At 41.8% G+C, this 15,950-nt stretch overlaps 1 protein-coding gene across 1 annotated transcript; it reads left to right on the top strand.

Annotated features, from left to right (window-relative positions):
• The first annotated feature begins 13,529 nt into the window (after positions 1-13,529).
• LOC124795803 (piggyBac transposable element-derived protein 4-like) lies at positions 13,530-14,639 on the top strand. The gene is made up of 3 exons (XM_047259884.1): positions 13,530-13,826; positions 13,925-14,246; positions 14,320-14,639. Exons 1-3 carry the CDS (start codon positions 13,530-13,532, stop codon positions 14,637-14,639), a joined length of 939 nt encoding a protein of 312 aa, XP_047115840.1.
• Positions 14,640-15,950: the final 1,311 nt, after the last annotated feature.

Genomic DNA, 15,950 nt, shown 5'->3' with positions numbered 1-15,950 from the left:
GCTATCCAACTTGTCAACATACTATAAAAACAGTTAAAGTTTGTCATCTGGTCCATATACTAGATCCCACTGAATTTCAGCTGGCAATCTACATCTTAAAACATCTATCTTTGTGAATTTGTCAAAAGGTTTATTAATGAGTGGTAATTTTCATATCCGTTTCCTGAAAAATTGCTTCACACTCTCTGCCTCCTCCCTGTACCTTGGTCCGCTCAGAAATTCCCTTTTGTTATGTGCCTGCCCTGTTTCTGGCTAAAATTTCTCTAAGAATTTCTTTTCAAAAGTTTCAAACATTTTGATTTGCTCACAACAGTGCTTCACACTCTAAAAATTTTTAACAAGCTTAATTTTAATGCAATTGGTCTTGTTTGCAACAAAATAATCTCTACAGTGCTGCATAAAGTCTATGGGATGCATGCTACCTTTATTAGAAAATTTTTTCACCAGTGTATTACACCACATCGTATCAATATTATGCATGCCAGTTGGGTGCAAGTTTGAGGCCTGCCCCCGCACCATCGCTCTAGGCACCCATGCAATAGCAAGGGTATTGCAGTGGCAGTGTTGGTTATGTCTCTGTATCAGAAAAATAAGGAAAAAAGTTAAGTACAACACTCATGAATTTTAATAAATGCTGTAAACAAATAACAACAATTAAGTAAATGAACATTCCAGAATAATAGTAGCAATTATATACTGTAACCATTACAGTTGCATGGTAATCACCTTTTACACTCTGGGTCCAAAGACTGAGCAGTTCAGTAAGTCTTTCTGATTTTTCTCCCACTCAGCTCAGTACTTTGTACCCCTCACCCAAAAGGGCGACATGGCGCTGCCTTTCAGCTCCCTCATCAGCCGCCACCTCATGGACCCACTCCGGTATTTCACCCTCACTGGAACTGCCATGGAGTCATCGATTCATCTCACTGAAGTCGGCTACAACAAGGTACTGATTATAAGAAACAACAACAAAAAATTGGTACTGAAATTGCCTACAACAAGATACTGATTCTACGTTTCTATGAAAAAAAATTGAAAAATGAAGTTCATACCAGATGGAAGTGATGACTCCCGATCATCATCCTAGACAGATCCCTGTTAGATTGTTCTCCTCCTGTTCCATAGCAGCATCTACAACAATGAATAATGTATGTATCATACAATAGTATATGACAAAAAAATGTATAAAAGTAATATAATACAAATGTACTTACATTCTTGCTGCCACTGCCTCCAACAGCCACTGAAATTTGTTCAGCTGCCACTCTAATGCTGCAACAGTAAGATCAAAAGTCTTATAAACCCTTGTAATGATTTAAATTCATCAAGAGTTGTTTTCTGAACATGTAAAATATCACACACACAGAACATCGTGAAATATTTACATGATGGCGGCAGAACCTCTTTGGCTTGCTACAGCTGTCGACTTTCAGCATCCAGCTGCCGCTCCAATGCTAGAAAAGTAAATATGTTTTAAGCACTTGTTACAATTTGAATACTTCAAGATATGTTTTCTGAACAAGTAAACTATAACACATAGAATTTGGAAAAGTACTTGCATGACTTCTTCTCAGCTGCCGGATGACGCTCAAAGTCAGCCAGCAATTTGGGAATGAATGCTGCGACAGCAAGAAAGAGAACTGTTACAACCACGTGTTACGAAAATGTATCAAAATCGCGAAAAAAATGAATACTTTGCTACGACATTTTATAACTGTCACAACTTGAATTGACAATTTTTTTATAAAAACTCACACGGCAACTGCTCCAAGTTTGGGCATTTCCCATCACCACTGCCACTGGCGCTGCTACTCACTGAACGTTTCATCTTGTAACAACCACACAAACACAACTAGGCACTGTCAGAGACTGATGATGGTTGGAGAGGGGGGGTAGGGGTTGGGTTTTATGTACCTTGAGGCTCCACCCTCTATTTTGCAGAGCACCAATAAGAACTCAGAAGCCATTCCTGCAAGTTATGATTTGCCATCTTTTTCTTCAAGCAGGCTTGGCGCAGGTGGCTGAGAAAAAAAAAAAAAAAAAAAAAAAATCTGGGACAAACAGATAGCGGGAACTTTCGAAAATATTCTTTGTTTGCTGGTAGGTGACTGTATGTGGCTGGAAAATGGGACACAGCTGCTAATTTTCGAAAAACTCCCTTTGTTTATTCTGTAACAAACAGATATCCTGGCACTTTCAGCGTCAGCTGCGTCCCTCAAAATACATGATGTTGTGCGTCAGGACACGGCTGTGGGAGGAAGACCTACTATTCAAAAACAAATCTATTGTTCATTCTAGAGGATGCGGCAGACACCCACCGTCTAATGCCTCAGGAGCAGTGGCTCACATTACAATCGTCTTCCACTTCCCTTTGATCCCTGTCCGGGCGTTGGACATCTGTGACCCTGTGCGACTCGGCGCTGAGCAGAAGGAACGAGGAGGGGGGCGAAGGAGGCAGTCCAATGTGTGTGGGCGGGTCCCGCATCTTCATGCGATACATCTGCGAGCAGACCTGTGGCGGGTCCCACAGTTCCGCTGCCTGCCGCCAGATACCGTGCCAAGTGGCGCATGAGTGGCATGTGCTGGTGCTTATTCAGCTATAAAACACCACATGAGTGACACCCCTCACCAGACAGCCACGACCCCTCGCCGTGCCACGTTGTGCATTAAATATGCGATTTCGAACGCCATGTGTAGCAACCAGTGGCGCGCCGTGGAGCTTCTTGATGGTGGTGTAACCGCAGTATACGATGGCACTGGAAATTAAGCAAGAGTATCCCTAAGCTAAGAAATGCATATTATGTCCTTTGTAGTGCATAATTCCCTGCTCTACATCTACATCGACTTGGATACTCTGTAAATCACATTTAAGTGCCTGGCAGAGGGTTCATCGAACCACCTTCACAATTCTCTATTACTCCAATCTCGTATAGCACACAGAAAGAATGTCCTCTGAATTTTTTCGACTTCTACCACTTATCCTCGTTTTTTATAAACAATTCAGAATTTCCACCAAAATTCGAAATTCTCGCCAATAGGGCAGGTGAGGGGGTAGGAGGATGGGGAGGGATGTGGAGGGGGAGGGGACGAGGACCCACGTGCCAGCTGGAGAAAACTTATGACATCATCTGGGGGTGTGGTAATTGATCAATTATTTAATTTAGATATCAAGTTCATACCAAAATTGTGGTAGGAGCCCCATCATACCACCACTAATAACTACAGTTCACAAAATTAGTTTACATATATTATTTAGATTTGAAGTTATTTTCAACAAATAAAAAGATAAGCGCATATTTTTGTGCTTTCCATCATTATTGTGATCTTAAATTACATGAAATTACATGGGTCTGTCCAGATAATGCATCAAGTCGTGGAATGGAAAAGCTACCCTGGTGTTATCAGACTGTTGTAAATAGTGGAGGAGCACGTATATTTTATGATTAAAGTCTTTCTTATGTGTATATGTTGTGTTCACCGAACTTACAGAAAAGCACTAAGAACTTATGCACCAACCAATACTTATGGCTGTCTAGTACACAAAGGAAAACGTGAATAATGCTGACCTAAGGATGTCAATACATCATTATAACTACAGACATAGACATACATTGACGAGCCACACGCTAGACTAGCAAAGGCCCAAAGAGCTATAAGTATCTAGGGTTCACAAAGTATAATGAATTACCCAAAAATGCCCACTCAATGCCTCTGAATAAATTTAAAAGTGTAGTAACAAAGTGAGTCACCCACCCAGCTAGCCACACGGTCTAACGTGTTGCTTACCAAGTGGGAAGGCGTGCTGGTCCCTGGCAGATTAGTGTCGAGGTCCAGTGTGCGAGGCAGTCTGTGAGTGGTTTTTAAGGCAGTTTTCCATCTGCCTCGGCGAATGCGAGCTGGTTCCCCTTACTCCTCCATCTCAGTTACACTCTGTCGGCGATTGCTGCGCAAACACTGTCTGCACATACGCGTACACCATAATCACTCTAGCACGCAAAAGTTTGGGGTTACACTCGTCTGGTATGAGACTTTCCCAGAGGGGTCTACAGGGGGCCGAACGGCAAAATAACCCTGGGTTTTGTGTGGGGCGGCAGTGGTGTGAGTGGACTGCTGTGGCCTGTTGTAGGGTTGTGAACCACTGAGGGCTACGGCGGGGATGAAGCCTTTCAGTCATTTCTAGGTCCCCAATTCAATACACAATACACACAATGTAAGTAAAGGGTAAATCATTCTATATAATTAAGGAATCTGCAGAGGACTTGGAGTTTTGAGATGGGAGTACCGGTGTACAAAATTATAAAATGTAATATTTTATGAAGCTAGCAGTGTGGTAGGTTGATTCACTGTGCCATAATGTATAAGGCAATACAGAGATAAAATTTATGATTATTATAATTATTTACAAGTTAAATAGATGCAAAGGTATTATCACGATATGCTAATTCAGTGTGGCGCATTGTATTATGTTTGCAACATGTGATCAGTTTGTATAGCAATGTAATTTCCTTACGTAGTTACTCACATAAAGGTCTCCTTGTAACATACTTAGGTAAAGAACTATGTAAAATTACTAATTTTGTAAATACAGTGAGGGGACAAAAGTCATGGGATATTTCCTAATATTGTGTTGGACTTTTGTCCAACATAGATCACCAGTTTGTTGTGGCATGGACTCAACAAGTTGTTCGACGTCTTGTACTCTCTTGTATAAATATTGAACCATGTTGCCTACCCAGCCGCCCATGACAGCGAAAGTGTTGCAGGTGCAGGATTTTATGCATGAACTGATCTCTCAGTTATGTCCCACAAGTGTTCGATGGGATTCATGTCACTCGATCTAGTTGGGCAAAACATTTGCTCGAATTGTACAGGCTATTCTTCAAACAAATTGCGTGCAACTGTGGCCTAGTGACATGGACCACTGTGATGCACAAAAATTCCACTGTTGTGTTGCACCACCAGTAAGTACAGCCATGGGTTTGGGAAGTTCTTGTAAATTTTGCGCAGCTATGGCTGGAAGGTAGTTGTTTTAAGGGAGCGATTGACATACCAGATGACAGGCGTGGGTGATGCTGATATTTAGCAAACGATTCTGCGAGGCAGGTCTGTGTCACCACTCACAGGTGTGAAGACATGGCCTGGCCAGCACAGTATACAAGTGTGAAGTAATTCGAGCAGTACAGGGCACTGACGTCCTATAAAGAACGCATAAATTGCAGTTTTGCAGTTACTATGGCGCATAATGATCTATGTGCATGGGCTGAAGGGGGCTGTGGAGGGTGACGTTGTATTTATTAAGGAACTCTCCACTGGTCCTCTCCAGAGGCACTACATCAAAGACACACGGAAAGACAAATAATAAGTGAGCCGGAGACTCAAATGAAGCAGTCGCGTCACCATTCCGTATTCGTCTAGAAGCGGGGAGAATGAAGATTATTTAAGTTGTAGGCCAACCGCAACAACCTCTGGTGATGGACTTCAGCGCTCTACATGGGGTCCAAGAGTCATCCTTGAAGGAACAGTCACCCATTTCCCAGGCTACTGGTGAAGTTAATACATGCACCAGCCACTTAGCTGTGGCAAGAGTAGGAGCACTACATCTGCAACATTGAGTGACCAGACACTGACACAGCAGATTCTGGCATTCACATTAGCACTGACCCACGCATGAATGTTGTGAAGCACCTTCACCAGGATCAGTGAAAGGGCAGCTGTGTACCTTCGATGCAATAAAGTTAAGGAGACACTTGCCTGTGTTTCCCTGCTTGCTCCAGTGTGAATCATCCCTCTCTCCCAAACTATACCTCTTGGTGGTTCTGACACATTGCAATCCATGAGCTCCGGGGGTTGTAACAGTCTGGTGTCAGAAAGTTGTCGTTTTGATTTCCAACACAATACATTGTGCCGGAATATGTTCATCGACGTCCAACACTACATTATTGTGAGGGAGTTGGTTTCTGTGAGTGGTGAGTGAGGGACTGGCACTTACATAGGTTGGGTGGTACCAGCTCAGCACAATGTGGTACGGTGAGTGTAAGTTTTATATGTGTTATTTTCTATTTTCGCTCTTGTTATCAAACATAGTTGTGTGAGCTAGGGCACAAGATGTCGGTCGGTTGGTTGGTTGATTCGGGGGAGGGGATGAAATATCCCTTTGGATTAGGGAAGAATAAGGAAGGAAGTCGGTTGCGTTCTTTCACAGGAACCATCCTGGCATTTTTCTGAAGTGACTTAGGAAAATTACAGAAAACCTAAATCAGGATGGTCAGACACGAGTTTGAACTGTCGTCCTCCCGAATGTGAGTATAGTGTGCAAACATGTACCACCTCGCTCGGCCACAAGATGTTTAGAGTTCCTTTTGTGAAGCCACAGGAACCCGTGGACTTATCTTTGTTCAGAGGTAATGGCGGACGTGATAATTTACAGCCAGAGAGGTATTCATTTTGCAATTTTTCTGGGCATGAGTAGCTGTGTAACAGAGCTGTAGCAGTTGTTTGTTCTCTATGTAGGTGCACTTGTCATCTGTCTAATAGTTGTACTGGGTGTAGATGGTCCACGAATGGCTGCAAATGGTCTTCAAGTAGCAGAGCATCCAGAGGACTCAGCCGATTCCATGCAAACACAGAACACACCATTATGGAGCCACCACCAGCTTGCACAGAGCGCTGTTGACAGCTTGGGACCATGGCTTCATGGGGCCTGCGCCACATTCAGACTCTATTATTAGCTCTTAACGACTGAAACTGGAACTCGTCCGACCAAGTCACGATTCTCCAGTCGTCTAGGGTCCAGCTAATATGGTCACGTGCCCAGGAGAGGTGCTGCAGACGACGTCGTGCTGTTGGCAAAGCCGCTCGTGTCGGTCGTCTGCTTCCATAGTCTGTTAACGCCAAATTTCGCTGCACTGTCCTAGCGGATACGTTCGTCGTACATTCCACATTGAATTCTGCGCTTATTTCATGCAGTGTTGATTCCCTGTTGGCACTGACACCTCTACACAAACGCTGTTGCTTGGTGGTTAAGTGAAGGCCGCCTTCCACTGTGTTGTCCACTGTGTGAGAGGTAAGGCCTGAAATGTGGCACTCACGCCACACTCTTGACATTGCGGCTCGCGGAATGTTGAATTTCCCGACGATTTTCGAAATGTAATGTCTCATACGTCTAGCTCCGACTACAATCTTGTGTTCAAAATCTGTTACTTCCCATCGTGTGGCCATAATCATAGCAGAAACGTTTTCATATGAGTGATCTGAGTACAAATGACAGTTCCGCCAAAGCACTACATTTTTGTACTTTCTGTACAGGATGCTACCGCTATTATATGTGCTATTCAATGACTTTTATCTCCTCAGTGTATAAATGTACATAAATTTTATATGTCGACACCGATAGCATGTAAACATGTCCAATAGTGAATAAATATTCATTTCTTTTCTGTTTTTAGTTTTTCTAATGCTGACAGCTGCACATAGGTTCATTCCAGCGAAGAAGTAACATAATATTACTACGACTGGTGCGGATCAGTGTGGTATGTCAAGCACATACGTATTTCTCACTGCACCAAGTGGTTCCATTTCAACATTATACAACAATTTTTTGTTGGAGGTGGGAGAATGTGCTAAGCACATCGTTTCCTTTTACAGTGCACATCAACAAATCGTGGAGATGGTCTTACATTGACCAGGCAGTTGTACTAAAGCACTAACTTGTATAACTAAAAGTACAAAAAAGAAGTAATAACCTTTTTATACAAGGTGTTACAAAAAGGTACGGCCAAACTTTCAGGAAACATTCCTCACACACAAATTAAGAAAAGATGTTATGTGGACATGTGTCCGGAAACGCATAATTTCCATGTTAGAGCTCATTTTAGTTTCGTCAGTATGTACTGTACTTCCTCGATTCACCGCCAGTTGGCCCAATTGAAGGAAGGTAATGTTGACTTTGGTGCTTCTGTTGACATGCGACTCATTGCTCTACAGTACTAGCATCAAGCGCATCAGTACGTAGCATCAACAGGTTAGTGTTCATCACGAACGTGGTTTTGCAGTCAGTGCAATGTTTACAAATGCGGAGTTGGCAGATGCCCATTTGATGTATGGATTAGCACGGGGCAATAGCAGTGGCGCGGTACGTTTGTATCGGGACAGGAAGACGTTCGAAGCAATTGATCGACGTCTTAGGGAGCACGGAACATTCCAGCCTATGACTCGCGACTGGGGAACACCTAGAACGACGAGGACACCTGCAATAGACGAGGCAATTCTTCGTGCAGTTGACGATAACCCTAATGTCAGCGTCAGAGAAGTTGCTGCTGTACGAGGTAACGTTGACCACGTCACTGTATGGAGAGTGCTACGGGAGAACCAGTTGTTTCCGTACCATGTACAGAGTGTGGAGGCACTGTCAGCAGCTGATTGGCCTCCACGAGTACACTTCTGCGAATGGTTCATGCAACAATGTGTCAATCCTCATTTCAGTGCAAATGTTCTCTTTACGGATGAGGCTTCATTCCAACGTGACCAAATTGTAAATTTTCACAATCAACATGTGTGGGCTGACGAGAATCCGCACGCAATTGTGTAATCACCTTATCAACACAGATTTTCTATGAACGTTTGTGCAGGCATTGTTGGTGATGTCTCGATTGGGCCCCATGTTCTTCCACCTACGCTCATTGGAGCACGTTATCACGATTTCATACGGGATACTCTACCTGTGCTGCTAGAACATGTGCCTTTACAAGTACGACACAACATGTGGTTCATGCACGATGGAGCTCCTGCACATTTCAGTCGAAGTGTTCGTACGCTTCTCAACAACAGATTCGGTGACCGATGGATTGGTAGAGGCGGACCAATTCCATGGCCTACACGCTCTCCTGACCTCAACCCTCTTGACTTTCATTTATGGGGGTATTTGAAAGCTCTTGTCTACGCAACCCCGGTACCAAATGTAGAGACTCTTCGTGCTCGTATTGTGGACGGCTGTGATACAATACGCCATTCTCCAGGGCTGCATCAGGGATCCATGCGATGGAGGATGAATGCATGTATCCTCGCTAACGGAGGACATTTTGAACATTTCCTGTAACAAAGTGTTTGAAGTCACGCTGGTACGTTCTGTTGCTGTGTGTTTCCATTCCATGAATAATGTGATTTGAAGAGAAGTAATAAAATGAGCTCTTAACATGGAAAGTAAGCGTTTCCGGACACATGTCCATATAACATATTCTCTTTCTTTGTGTGTGAGGAATGTTTTCTGAAGGTTTGGCCGTACCTTTTTGTAACACCCTATACAGTTTTGATCTGCCACGGCGAGTGACAGTCGATTTAACTTTTATTTTACTCTCCCAAGCACAGTAAGATACACAGTACTAGACAACAGCTATATCTTTTTTGGACAACATGGTTGTGGAGATAAGCAGCGATTAGTATAATAATAATAATAATAATAATAATAACAACAGTAAATGCGATTAAGACTGTTTTTGGATTATTGAACAGCTATATCCTTGTGTTCTTTTGCTCTTTTCCTTGTCTGAGTTTACGGCGAATTGAAATGAGTGGCTTTTGATTTCAGTGGAAAAGACAGAGCGCGAGTAGAATACTCACGTATAAAATATTGTTCTGTATCAAACGAATTTGTATTTGGAGGTACAGCAGGAGAGATGACACACATGCCACACTCCTGATCAGTCCAGGATCTACAATATTTCCCAACAGGGGCAAAATCTTGATAGTCGAGCCGTCCCCTTCCCCTCCACATCCCCCCCCACCCCCCCCCCCCCCCGCCCCCCCCCCCCCACCACGGGCGTTTGAGATAGGACATCAAAAATTTTTAAAAAATCAGTTAAAAAAATGTTCATTTTATAGCACAAATCTTTCTGAAGATGATTTGATATATAAAATACATATGTAAGACATGTTATTTGGTCTGAAGTGTGACAAAGTGAAATGCTGTGCCTCTTCACACAGCATTTTTCTATCGCATGTCACTGTATTTTGCTTTGTGGAATTCAAATGCGTATATTCTATAATGCAAGCCATCAAAATTACATTTAGAACAGTGGAAATTAAAATGTTCTGTGATGCCTCTCCAGTTCCCAGTCGGCCGGTTTGACATCCTACCCCAGTTTAAAAAGATATTCACAATTAATACTGGGTGGGATTATTTGTACCAGGGAGAACAAGAACACTTCAGAAAATTTGCAGTCTTTGTTGCCTATTAGCTAATAACTTTCTCTTATGTGTGATATAAAATTAAATACAGAAAACATAAAACAAGCAAAATCAAGAGGCAAATAAGACATTACACATTCTTCAGTCCTTCGGCCACAACGATTTTGCTCTCTAATTTTGCTACAGCTTGGCGTACTCTCCTTTCTGCTAAAGAATCTAATACCTCATCTAAGTTCGTCAAACGCTTTGCTGCATGAAAAATCAAAATGTCGTCCAGTACTGAAAAAGTTCTTAATACGAATAGTATGCCTACCCAAGACTGGTGTGGTTTCTCTATTTGATTACGTGTATTTTGTCACTGTTATAGTCCGCGTCATGTTGGAAGGCGGCCCAATTTTCAGCCGTTCTGCGCATCCCCCTCCACTAGCCACTGGCAGCCAGTAATATTCATTCTCTTTCCGACCGGGTAGCAGCGACTTAATGCTAGACAGCGAGAATCTCGCTCCTACATGCTGCACTGTTGCCGCACTTGGCGACAGCCGAATTATTCATTCAACTGCCAGTTTTTTTATTCTTTTTTTTTCCTGTAGCAACATAGGTGTAAATGTGTATCTGTAAATGTTTAAGTGCGATTAAAAAAAAAAAAAGCCAGGTGACGGCAATAAATGTGAAGTGCTTCATAAGCAGGCAAGGTTGAGTATTTACCGCATTTATAACTTTTTAAAACATGAATTTGAAAGCAGGTCTCCCATTGTTGACATTTGAAGACACAAGAACGGACTCCAGAACCATGTAGCGTCTGCAAGAGAGCTGTAAAGAGAATTGTAAACAATGTGTCAGAGCTGTAGCAACCGAGAACAAGTTCGTTTCGTGTCGCCTGGAAAGCATCGAAATCGCAAGGAACCTGTAACACAAACGGATATTTTTAATAAAGGTGTTTTAAAGTGCTCCATGTGAATGATGAATGCTCGACATCACAAAAACGTATTACAGTTATGCAGTAGAAAATTAGCTTTAATGGTAAGCGCTTCGTCAACGTAAAGAATTTTAAAAGAAATTGGTTCCTGATATGTATTAAGAAGAGAGGTTTTAGTTCAAAGAAGTGACATAGGTGCAGCACGAACTACATCCCATATAAAGGTTCACGGTACAAGAGAAGGAGGTAGTTCACCAGTGTATTACCTTGATGAAACAGGGATCAATTAGTATCATTCCCGGAAGATCTGCTGGAAAATGAGTGATGGTACTGGTGGTTTTAAAGTTTGCATAGGAACAGGTTCTCAGATAATTATTCAGCATGCTGATTCTTCGTCTGGTTTTGTTTCTGAGAGTAAACTTGTATTTATTTGTAAGGAAAACAGCAGTGACTACCATTCGGAAATGAACGCTGTCAGTTTCGTGGCGTGGTTCACAATTCTTTTCATACCTTGCTTCGAAGTCGGCCGTTGCCAGTTATAATTCGACTGTTACAGAGAAAACACCAAGTATAAACATTAGAAAATCGGATACTTTTCTCTGGTTTCAAAAGACAAATATTAAGCACAGTATAAACCAGACTCGTGCCGACCTCCTGCAGCTCCTTAATTTGTACACGTCACGTGACAGAACATACAAATTTGACTTCCTTGCACGTGAATGGAGTCACACAGTTTGAGTTTACCCATGTGTCACTGTCAATGTAGCCCTATGGAATTAATTTGGGCAAAGAATAAGGCTATGTGGGAGAAAAAAAACCATTCGAGATAACATTCACTGCATCGCTTATGCATGAGGCAATAGACAACATCCCACCTGTAGCGTGGGCACAGTCTGTGCGACATGCTGCACAGCGTCAGAAAGAATAATTTGCCAGGGAAGTGATGATGGATAAAAGCCTATTTACAATCAGGTTGTTCGGAAACAGATTCAAATACGAGGGCTGATTGTAATGTCTCCACCTTCGTAACTATTCAACATTTGGCAGAACTGGCATGTTCCGTAGCCTCTTTTCTACAGCTCCAGTTGGCGGGAAGCCTTAGGAGTGATCGGTTGTGTAGTTACAGTGTAGGGTATGGAACCCTGCGCAGACGGTCGGTCGATCCAATTTAACTCTTTGAGGGGCAGTGGCTATCACCAGGCATTATCTCTTTCAAGGGCGGTGGTTATCAGTGTTAACCACCTATTTTACGACACCTGGTGACCGAATGGGGCAGCAGTTGTCACTGCGAGCCACACAATTAGTTGACGGATTTCTCCCTAGATGGCATGGCATTGAATATCACGCATTTTGCTTTCCTATTGTTGGTACAGCACAATTCGTTTGTTGCCTTGCAGCAGTTTTGTGCCGTTTAGTTGGTGTATGTTTTGAAGAACAAATTTGGCCCATATATACTACTTTCATTTCCAAGTAAGTATTTTCATATGTAAATTTAGTTCATGCTAATGACCTCCAATGCAATAGTTACGTGAAACAAGTTTACTTATTTCATATTTTTGTTACTTTAATCTAGGTTAGCGCTGCTAACCACCGCGCAACTGGGATACAGCTTTCATTCAGTATGGCTAGGAGGTGTCTTGGCGATGATGAAATACGTAAACTGCTTTTCCAGGACCTTCCATCAGACTCAGATAGTGAAATAAGTTAGTTAGAAGACTCTGACATTGATCCTACATATTAACCTGACTGTGATAATATTGTATTATCATGTTCTGAAGAGAGTAACAATGAAGCAGATGATAATTTACCAGAAAGTAATCACCTTGTGTGCGATAATAAACAATCTTGCATGGCTACAATTCCATCAAATGATGATTCGTCTGCCTCTGAATCAGTTTCTCTGTCCATGCCTAGACGTTTGAGATCACCACTGGCTAAAGCAACGACATCTGTGACAGTTAATTCTTCACATATACAGCCAAACATCCCGAATCATTCTGGTACCTCTGGTGGATCCGGAAGTGTACCCATTGTTCAGGATGATCCTCCACAATGGAGCCAAAATTTCAGAGTTGAAGCACTGCCTAATTTTGTGGAAAAAATTGGCCCTACAGCTGTTTTTACAGAGATGTCAAATCCATCGCCACATAAAATATTTTGTGAATTTTTTACTGATGAAATGGTAAAACATATTACATTTCACACCAATTAGTACACCACACAAAAAGGAAAGCCTTTCAACCCAACTACTGAAGATGAGATAAGGGTTTTCTTAGGCATCAATTTATTTATGAGTGTCAAAAAATTACCAAGTTATTAAGATTATTGGTCTTCATCTCCAAATTTAAATGAGTCATATATATGTGACTTGATGACTGTAAAACGATTCAGTTTTCTCCTCAGTCATATCCATTCAAATGACAACTAGATGATGCCTAAAAGGGGACAGGCCAATTTTGACAAGCTTTTTAAAATAAGGCCTCTTGTTGAAATGTTGAATAAAAGGTTTGCACAATGCTATCAGCCTCATCAAAAAGAAGCAATTGATGAGTCAATGGTGAAATTTAAAGGCAGAAGCTCAATGAAGCAATACATGAGGGATGAGCCTGTGAAAAGAGGCTGTAAAATGTGGATGCTGTGTGATGAATCTGCATATAATTTGAAGTTCCAAATTTATACTGGAAGATTAGCTACAGAGATGTCTGAACTGGGACTGGGTGCACGAGTAGTAACAGATTTATGTGAAGAACTTTATGGCAAAAATCATATTTTTTCATGGATAATTTCTTCACATCTTACAATCTTTTTGTCCTACTAAAAGCCTAGAAAACATTTGCGGTTGGAACTGTGAACCCTACACGTAAATTCCTCCCAAAACTGAAGGAAGATAAAAAGATGAAACGAGAGGACTTTGACAGCAAAGTCAGCAATCATGATGTAGCATTTTACAAGTGGATGGAAAAACGAGCTGTGAATTTGATCTCTACTATGCATGATCCTAGTGACACCACAAGTGTAAATAGGAAGGAAAAAGATGGATCAACTACTGTAGTGGCATGTCCCCGTGAATTGAGTGACTATAACATGAGCATGAATTTTGTTGACAATTTTGATTGTCTAAAAGGAGACTATGGTTGTGATCGCAAAAGTAAAAAATGGTGGCATAGGCTTTTTTTCCACTTTATTGATGTGTGTAGTGAATGCGTTTATCATACACAAAGAAACTGAAATGGAACAGTTCACGAATAAAGATTTCCGAAGGAAAGTGTACGAAGGACTGCTTGCCAAGGCAATTGTCCATTGCAGTGGCCTAAGTCAAAAAGGGAAGAGCGTAACTCTCAGTAAACATAAACCACACGTGGACAAACAAATCAGATTGGAAGGTAGAGCACATCAGCCAAAACAGGCCACCTCAAGAAGATGTGCAGTATGCAGCACACGTGCTGTTCCTGTTAGAACAGTGTGGATGTGTTCTTCATGTAATGTACCTCTTTGTCTACGAAAAGGGGAAACTTGCTTTCAAACATTTCATTCTCAATAATGATGTACTTTTGAGTTGTTTGTGTAAATAATTTCCTAAGAAAACTTCAGAATTTTACCGCTCAAAATTTCTCAACAAATAAGTAACTAATGAATATTATGGGTGGTGGTTAACAAAGGTAACCACAATTTAATTGACTGTAATTAGAAAAGTAAGCAAAATATTGTAAAATTGTATTAAAATAAATTGTTTTGTCTGGTAAGAAGTTTTATAATTTTGACAAATCACGTGTTTTCATCTTAAATAAATTCCTGCCCCTCAAAGAGTCAAAAAATATGTGGTTAACAATGATAACCACTGCCCCTGAAAGAGTTAAGCAACGTGCAGTGATTGAATTCTTGAGAGCAGAAGGTGTCTCCCCAAAGGAGATTCATCAGAGAATGAAAGCAGTTTATGGTGATTGTATTGATGTGAGTACTGTGCGTCGTTGGGCGAGTAAGTTTAAAGATGTTGAGGCGAGAACATCTGACCTGCGTGAGAAACGATGAGTTGGACGTCCTGTGACAGCAACCACCGAGTTTCACCAGCAAAATGGTGACAGATTGATTGAGGAAAAAAAAGTGTTCAAATGTGTGTGAAGTCTTATGGGACTTAACTGCTAAGGTCATCAGTCCCTAAGCTTACACACTACTTAACCTAAATTATCCTAAGGACAAACACACACACCCATGCCCGACGGAGGACTCGAACCTCCGCCGAGACCAGCCGCACAGTCCATGACCGCGGCGTCCTAGACCGCGCGGCTAATTCCGCGCGGCTTGATTGTGGACGATCGTCGTATCACTCAGAGAGAAATTGCAAGCACAATCGGCATTTCACAAGAACGCGTGGGTCACATTATTTCTTCGCTTGGCTACCGGAAGATTTGTGCACGATGGGTACCCTGGATACTGACTCCTGAAATAAAAGCACACAGTTGATCGTGTTAGGACAGCAACCAGCCACAAATTTACTTTGAGTTCCTTTATTCAAAGGAAACCGTTACCGGTTTCGAATCGTTGCGATTCATCATCAGACGGTTTACACGCTTTCTTTCTACATTTGGTGTGTTTTTTACAGATTAATTGTCGTGAAACCGGTTTCACGACAATTAATCTGTAAAAAACACACCAAATGTAGAAAGAAAGCGTGTAAACCGGCTGATGATGAAACCGGTTTCACGACAATTAATCTGTAAAAAACACACCAAATGTAGAAAGAAAGCGTGTAAACCGGCTGATGATGAATCGCAACGATTCGAAACCGGTAACGGTTTCCTTTGAATAAAGGAACTCAAAGTAAATTTGTGGCTGGTTGCTGTCCTAACACGAT

Source organism: Schistocerca piceifrons, chromosome 4, assembly GCF_021461385.2.
Source record: "Schistocerca piceifrons isolate TAMUIC-IGC-003096 chromosome 4, iqSchPice1.1, whole genome shotgun sequence".
Classification (NCBI taxonomy): domain Eukaryota; kingdom Metazoa; phylum Arthropoda; class Insecta; order Orthoptera; family Acrididae; genus Schistocerca; species Schistocerca piceifrons.
This window is presented reverse-complemented; position numbering and strand designations above follow the sequence as displayed.